This window comes from Triticum dicoccoides, chromosome 5A (genome assembly GCF_002162155.2).
Source record: "Triticum dicoccoides isolate Atlit2015 ecotype Zavitan chromosome 5A, WEW_v2.0, whole genome shotgun sequence".
NCBI classification, from domain to species: domain Eukaryota; kingdom Viridiplantae; phylum Streptophyta; class Magnoliopsida; order Poales; family Poaceae; genus Triticum; species Triticum dicoccoides.
In genome coordinates this window covers 148,468,617-148,477,065 of record NC_041388.1, presented here as the reverse complement: position 1 = coordinate 148,477,065, position 8,449 = coordinate 148,468,617, and the positions used below count along the sequence as shown (strand labels likewise).

General features: G+C 46.5%; 1 protein-coding gene across 1 annotated transcript; it reads left to right on the top strand.

Moving 5' to 3' along the window:
• The first annotated feature begins 1,945 nt into the window (after nt 1-1,945).
• Nucleotides 1,946-5,178, top strand: LOC119300562 (zinc finger CCCH domain-containing protein 67-like). Its single transcript, XM_037577489.1, has 2 exons — nt 1,946-3,900; nt 4,622-5,178. Exons 1-2 carry the CDS (start codon nt 2,056-2,058, stop codon nt 4,730-4,732), a joined length of 1,956 nt encoding a protein of 651 aa, XP_037433386.1. The 5' UTR covers nt 1,946-2,055; the 3' UTR covers nt 4,733-5,178.
• Nucleotides 5,179-8,449: the final 3,271 nt, after the last annotated feature.

Genomic DNA, 8,449 nt, shown 5'->3' with positions numbered 1-8,449 from the left:
TATTTGGATAATGACACCAAGTGATTGTTTAAAGACGCTTAGTCTCTAAGCAAGATACACGTAGCGGTTGCATTTATTCTCCAATCTTTTCTGTTTTATTTACCATCGCGGTGCTTTTAACTCTTATGCTTGTAGTACATGTGCTACTTTTAGTGAGAAAGAAAACTAAAATGAGTACTTTTCGAAAATTCATTCACGTGATCTTACATGTTGACCAGCATTCAACCCCAATGAATCATCTTGCCGCATAAACTAAAAAGAGTGGACGTAGCCAAAGCGCTTAGCATCACAAAACCAACAAAGTCAAACAAAGGAATACTTAATAACACTCATCACCATGTCAAACATACTTGCGTCAGGAGTGTTGCAAGGTTGTTATGGTGTAATGAACAATGGGTTGGCTAAGATTAAAATTTCATATTGCAGACATGTTAAGTCCAAATTTTAATAACCATCAATTAGGTCATCACAAGAAAAAACATATTTTCGTCAAATGATGAATTTTATTGGCTCAAGATGAAGCATTAAAAGGCTACATAACACAATGAGCACACACCCGATCTTTGTATAGTTAGGATTCACATAGCCAATATCAGCACACACGAAAACATGCCGGCAAATTAGCAAAGTCATATAAGACCAAAGCCATGCGTAGGCGAGGAAAAAACCTAGAGCGACCATATACGCGATCGAAAAACTGCAACAATGACCATATACGCATCAAGTGTATCATAGTACCACATAGACGACGAGGTTCTTCAGCAGCAACGCCTTCAGAAAGGAAGTGGTACTCAAGTGTCACTGTCACCGGATCCAACCACCAAGGCCAGAATCTAGGATCTGAAGAATCAATACGAACATATCCAAGCAATGCCTTCAACAAGTAACGACGTAAAAAAACAGCGTCATTGTAGGTATAACCAGTTCAGGTCAGACCTAGGCTGTCACTTCGCAGCTCGAGATAAGGTGCTCGAGTAGCACCACCATTGAAGCCACTTAAGTGTTGTCTCCTCCACTTTTTTCTTAATCACAGCAGCTAAATACGATGCAACCACCGCCGCTGCAAAATCGTCCTCCATAATTTTGACCAACCGCTGCAAAAATGGGCAAAAAAAGGAGGGGCCTCTTCTGCAAGCCGTTGTCAATAATTTGCATCTCATAACCACCAGATCTTAAGAGATGTACACTTATGAAGACCTTTCGGCGACCATCGTCATCATGGAGTCGCAGGAGGTTGCTGCAGCACACTCTATATTCACCGCTACCCGGCCAACCGGATCTGGATTACCACCACCATGCCCTAGACCGCAGCGCCGCCGGCCGGCCACCACCCAGCCAACACAATACATGTTAGTTGCTACTCTACTAATGTATCTCCTTCGATTCTCTAATAGTTTTTGTTTATAGCAAAGTTATGATCAAACTACTCATAGTTGAATCATCTATAACAAAAAGAATATATATCTAAGTAATTATCGCAATTATATGCAATTTCATTAGCTATGTAAATACGTTAATGCAAAAATTGATGGTCAAAATTGTGTTTTGGAATCTTGCTTGCGTAGATCGTGTTTGCAGAGTACAGTTTTTGACCAATCTAAAGAAAGCATGTGTAAATACCGTCTACACTTTTCTAAGATAAAGAAAGAGAATGTGCCTTTTCTAATAGGGTGAATCTTCAATGTGAGCACCTTCACTCAAACTATTCAGCACCTTTTTTCTCTGCCCTATATAATTGATTTCGTGTAACCTCCTCCACCCAAATTCCTACAGCACCATCGCCAGTAAAAGCTAAAAGCTACGAATCCATTGCATCTCAATTCGATTTATTTTCCTTTTTGAAGAATCCATTGCATCTCAACCAAAAATTCACCGTGTCCCGAGGAGCAAAGCTGTGAAAACCACATTTTTTGCCCATGGAGCATAGCAAATACCAAAACCCAACCCCAACCAAAACCTAGCTTTGTCCAAAAACCCAAAGTCCTCCCTTTCCCCTCCCCCTCCCCGCTTTCCACCATTTCGTCGAACACCTTCTCCGATCGCGCGCCGCCGCCCATGGGGGAGGCCTCCGAGTATGACGGGGTGGATGTGGCGGCTGTATCGGCGAGGTTGCTGGAGCTGGTGGCCGACGACGATGTGACGGCGCTCGTCGACCTCCTCGCCGCGCACCCGCTCCTCGCGGATGAGCCGGCGCCGTGGTACTCTCCGGCGCGGGGCGCGGAGCCCATGACGCCGCTCATGGTCGCCGCCGCGTACGGGTCCGTGGCTTGCCTCGACGCCCTCCTCTCGCCGCCCCACCTCGCCGACCCCAACCGCTCCTCCGCCTCCTCGCTCTCCACCCCGCTCCACCTCGCCGCCGCGGGCGGCGCTCCATCCGCACCCACCACCGTTTCCCGCCTCCTCGCCGCCGGCGCCGACCCTACCCTCCTTGACCATCTCCACCGCCGGCCGTCAGACCTCGTCGCGCTGCCGCCCAACTCGTTGCCCCTCAAGAACCACATCCTCTCACTCCTTGGCGCCCGGAAGGAGTGGCCACCGGACCCCTCACTCCCGGACATCAAGAACGGCGCATACGCTTCCGACGACTTCCGCATGTATTCCTTCAAGGTCCGCGCGTGCTCCAGGGCCTACTCCCACGACTGGACGGAGTGCCCCTTCGTCCACCCAGGGGAGAACGCTCGGCGGAGGGATCCGAGGAAGTACCACTACAGCTGCGTGCCGTGCCCGGAGTTCAAGAAGGGCGCCGGGTGCAGGAGAGGGGACATGTGCGAGTATGCGCACGGGGTGTTCGAGAGCTGGCTCCACCCGGCGCAGTACCGGACGCGCCTCTGCAAGGACGGCGTCGGCTGCGCGCGCCGCGTCTGCTTCTTCGCTCACACGCCGGAGGAGCTCCGGCCGCTGTACGTGTCCACAGGCTCGGCCGTGCCGTCGCCCCGCGGGGCGATGGAGATGGCGGCCATGGGGATGGGGCTGTCATCTCCGGGATCTTCGTTCACGCCACCGCTGTCGCCGTCCGGTGGAGGGAGTGGCATGGCGTGGCCGCAGCCTAACCTGCCGGCGCTGTGCCTCCCCGGGAGCGCAGGGAACTTGCACCTGAGCCGACTGCGCACCTCGCTGAGCGCGAGGGCTATGGCGGTCGACGAGCTTCTGGCCTCGGGGGACTATGACAATCACCTTGGATCGCCTGCCTCTGTGCGGTCGGCGAGGGGGAAGGCGCTTGTGCCGTCAAATCTCGATGAACTGTTCTCGGCGGAGATGGCGGCCTCCCACTCGCCGCGGTACGGCGACCAGGGCGGCGCTGCGTTCTCGCCGACGCACAAGGCCGCCTTCCTGAACCAGTTCCAGCAGCATCAGAGCTTGCTCTCGCCACGGGCTGCGGCCACCCCAGAGCCTGTCTCCCCAATGAGCTCCCGGCTGCTCGCTGCGTTGGCGCAGCGGGAGAAGATGCAGCAGCAGACACTGCGAAGCATGAGCTCAAGAGACCTGGGTTCCAGCGCCCCGCTCCTGGTCGGCTCACCGGTGGTGGGCTCTAGCTGGTCCAAATGGGGCCTCCCCTCGGGCACCCCAGACTGGGGTGCCGACAACGACGAGCTTGGCCGTCTCAAGCGGTCGTCCTCGTTTGATCTCCGGTCTGGGGCCAACACCGATGAGCCTGACCTCTCATGGGTCAATACCTTAGTAAAGGAGCCCACGCCGGAGAAATCATCAACCAACGGGACCATGGCAACAGAGTCTATTGGCATCTTGGGCCGATCAGCAAGCCACCACGGGAGCATTGCCGGTGATGACAGTGCCATCTTGGGTGGATCAGCGAACCACCGTGAGGGCATCGACGGTGAGGAGGACGCCGCCACTGGTGTCATCGGTGGCTGGCTCGAACAGCTCCAGCTCGATGAGATGGTAGTTTAGGACAACCAAACACACAGATGAAGAGAGGTGACAATTTTTTGGCTGTGCTTCAACCGGCTGCTACTGCCTACTGCTGCTAAGTTACCAGCCTCAGGACATCATGCTAGCAAGTACTGGTGCCACATTCTTTTGGGGTTGTTTGGTGTAGAAGGTGAGGAGATTTCTACCATTTGGAGCTTGGCCACAGGTGAAGCAAATGGAGGAAATGGAGCCTAATCAACTGTATCAAAGTTGCCAGCTTTGCCTAGGTGAGGCATTTCTCCTTATATTTCTACTTTGGTGCCCCCTTTCTCGTTGATCTTTATAAAGGTGACTTCCTCACTATGAGGATTGTGAATTACTCTTATGGTACTATCTTATCTGTTGCCCCCTTATCCTTTGGTTGTGTTGTGAACCAAGGACTAGGGAGGGGAGAAGGATATTACATCAAATTGTTGCTCCATGACTCGACTCATGGTTGTTGTAATAACATATTGTTGTTGTACTTGAGATTCATGAACCATGATTGATGTAAAGTTCCCACTTGCTATTCCAAAATTAAGCTCCGTCCTTCAAGATTAAGTTCTGCTACTGCTTGATTTTTCTTCACAGTGAACTGTCTAAATGCAGATTACATTATAGCATCACACAGCATTACATCTATGTGGAGTAATCGTTGTTCATCTGTTGTTGCTGGTTCCAAATGCCGGAATTATTTTCTTCATTCCTGCAGGGAATTAAACCTTTCCGGGCGGGGAAAAAGAATCCGAGGTCGGCAGGGGCATTGACAAAGATTGTGCTTGGAATTTGGACGGATCCCTTCTCTTTCTCCTGGAGGCATTGAAAAGGATTGGATGGTTAACATCATAGTACACATCGACCACTGCGAAGTTCATTTCTGATGCGCTATCGATGAGTCCTCGTCTGCCCTGACCGATGCATCTTTCTTGTCATAATAAAACAACTGGCACGGACGGTGGCTCGGTATGGTCGCCTCACGCCTTGGCTCACCCGCTGTGCTGACATGTACTGTGTGACCTGGGATACAAAATTGGGCTGCATTATCCTGGCATGCATAATTTACCTACGAAGGTCTTGCACTGGAGACAAGAGCTGCTGTCTCGGGCCTACCAACATGACCTGCAAAACGTGGGTGCGCCAATATGAACAATTACTGTGTTAGGAGTTGCTTTATATATAAGAAATAGGGTGGAAGCCTGTTTCAAGAGGAGTATGATAAAAACTTATTGTTTTCTTGAAGTTTCAAGTGATTCCAAACTAGCTCCGGTCACAAATGTATGTCGGGTTTTTCCCCGGGGAAAAATATGTCGGTTCGTTCTTCCTAACAGCCTAATCTAGTAACACAGACTTGTACTTACTCCGTTAAATATATAAGAGCATTTAGGTCACTAAAGTAGTGATCTAAATGCTCTTATATTTCTTTGTGGAGGGAGTACTACCTTGGACATGCATGGTATGAGGATAATATTCTCTTATAGTCTAATTATCGCGGAATTCTTTGTTTCAGAACAAAATAGAGAGAACACATGAATATAAGTAAAGTGCGAATATTTAACACTAGTATATGTTGCTGATTATTCACTGTAACTAACAGGAGAATGGCATGTTTGAAGGGAAGTTCATCGCCGATTTACAATATATTATTTTTCTTTAGCAGCTATGGCACAAAGCACATGGATTAAAATTTAATTTCTGTTTTCGGATAGTTTATGTTAAATATTCGATCCTTCTGAGAGTACAATGATGTAAGATCTCTTTTTTAATGAGTTGTTTGGTGCATGATGAAATGTTAGTTAGAAAAGTGCTAAAATTTCCACAAAAATATGCCACACCTGCCAGTACTCTTGGCTATTGGGCCATTGACTCTACAAATTTAACTCGAAAATGTCAAACAATAGAAAGAATCAGTCTAACAAGTTAATAACTTGGATATGTTACAACATTTTTCTCAAAGAAATAAGTATACAATTATAAAAAAAACTCCGAGAAAGTATTCCTTGGATGATATTAGTTGAGGAACCTATTCTGTATTATGCATTCGAGTCGACCAAATGCTACTTTGCTTTTCAATTTTATAAATGTGGTTTGGTAACCCAATGACACAGATCATGGACCCACTAGAATATTATAGTCAAAAATCAATACAGATAAACCACTCAACCGATAGTCGGTGAGGATCTAACCATAGTTTTTTTTTTGCTGAACTTAGGATCTAACCATAGTTAGCGGAAAGAGAGACAAGGTGGTATATGTGTAATAAAAAATAACTATACCATATGTGTTGGTGAAATTGCTAATCATGATTAATTTTCTGTCAGCATCATCTAGTGTAGCATTCACATCTTGCTGTTTGTCATCTTACTTCCGGCAGACCGGTTTTCTTGGAGAAGAAAAGGACGTGAAGTATCATATGTGTCATGGGTTACAAGTCATCTTTTTTGACATTTGTTAGCTTGGTGTGGAATGCTTTTTGACGAGTTGGGTCCTTTCGGTTTGGGGTTTTGTGGCTGTGGAATTGTCGGTAACACGTGGATTTTATATCAATTCTTTGTTTGAGGATCACATGAGCTCCTCTATAAGGTTTCTTTTAACAAAAAAAAAACAGTCTAGAGAGCTCGCGAAGAGCATACTCGTAGTGGAGGAGTGATAACTGTTGAGTGGTTTATCTGTATTGATTTTTGACTTTGTATGCAACTTTGTCATAAAAGCAAACGTGAAAGAAATCGTGATTTCCGGACAATCCATCCGGCAATTCCAACTTGTATGCAACTTTTCCTCTGTGCTCAAGGACTTTGTATGGTCCTATGAACCTGGATGCTAACTTTCAATTTACATCGAATCTCTTGATTCCTCGAAGTGGGGACACACAGAGATATGCCCGTACTACCTCTTGAGCATTGCGTTGGTTTTTTCCCTTGAAGAGAAAATGGTGATGCAGCAAAGTAGCGTAAGTATTTCCCTCAGGTTTTGAGAACCAAGGTATCAATCCAGTAGGAGGCCACGCACGAGTCCCTCGCACCTACACAAACAAATAAAATCCTCGCAACCAACACATAAAGGGGTTGTCAATCCCTTCACGGTCACTTACGAAAGTGAGATCTGATAGATATGATAAGATAATATTTATGGTATTTTTATGATAAAGATGCAAAGTAAATAAAGCTAAATAAAAACGGCACCAGAAATAGCTTGTTGACGGGAGATTAATATGATGGAAAATAGACCCAAGGCCATAGGTTTCACTAGTGGCTTCTCTCGATAGCATAAGTATTACGGTGGGTAAACAAATTACTGTTGAGCAATTGATAGAATTGAGCATAGTTATGAGAATATCTAGGTATGATCATGTATATAGGCATCACGTCCTAGACAAGTAGACCGACTCCTGCCTGCATCTACTACTATTACTCCACACATCGACTGCTATCCAGCATGCATCTAGAGTATTAAGTTCAAAAGAACAGAGTAACGCTTTAAGTAAGATGACATGATGTAGAGGAATAAACTCATGCAATATGATATAAAACCCATCTTGTTATCCTCGATGGCAACAATACAATACGTGCCTTGCTACCCTTACTGTCACTGGGAAAGGACACCGCAAGATTGAACCCAAAGCTAAGCACTCCTCCCATTGCAAGAAAGATAAATCTAGTAGGCCAAACCAAATTGATAATTTGAAGAGACTTGCAAAGATAAGCAATCATACATAAAAGAATTCAGAGAAGGTTCAAATATTGTTCATAGATAAACTTGATCATAAACCCACAATTCATCGGTCTCGACAAACACACCGCAAAAGAAGATTACATCGAATAGATCTCCACGAGAATCATGGAGAACTTTGTATTGAGATCCAAAGAAAGAGAAGAAGCCATCTAGCTAATAACTATGGACCCGAAGGTCTGAGGTAAACTACTCACACATCATCGGAGAGGCTATGGTGTTGATGTAGAAGCCCTCCATGATCGATGCCCCCTCCGGCGGAGCTCCGGGAAAGGCCCCAAGATGGGATCTCACGGGTACAGAAGGTTGCGGCGGTGGAATTAGGTTTTTGGCTCCGTCTCTGGTAGTTTGGGGGTACATAGGTATATATAGGAGGAAGAAGTACATCAGTGGAGCAACGTGGGCCCCACGAGGGTGGAGGGCGCGCCTGGGGGGGGTAGGCGCGCCCCCTACCTCGTGCCTTCCTGGTTGATGTCTTGACATAGGGTCCATATCCTGTGGATCACGTTCGTTCCGAAAATCACGTTCCCGAAGGTTTCATTCCGTTTGGACTCCGTTTGATATTCTTTTTCTGCGAAACTCTGAAATAGGCAAAAAAAACAGCAATTCTGGGCTGGGCCTTCAGTCAATAAGTTAGTCCCAAAAATAATATAAAAGTGTATAATAAAGCCCAATAATGTCCAAAACAGAATATAATATAGCATGGAACAATAAAAAATTATAGATACGTTGGAGACGTATCAAGCATCCCCAAGCTTAATTCCTGCTCGTCCTCGAGTAGGTAAATGATAAAAACAGAATTTTTGATGTGGAA

Bases quoted from the DNA above. Each gene is read 5' to 3' on its own strand.
- LOC119300562 (XM_037577489.1), top strand. From the start codon at position 2,056: ATGGGGGAGGCCTCCGAGTATGACGGGGTGGATGTGGCGGCTGTATCG. The intron at 3,901-4,621 runs GTAGTTTAGGAC...TCATTCCTGCAG, and splicing joins AGCTCCAGCTCGATGAGATG to GGAATTAAACCTTTCCGGGC.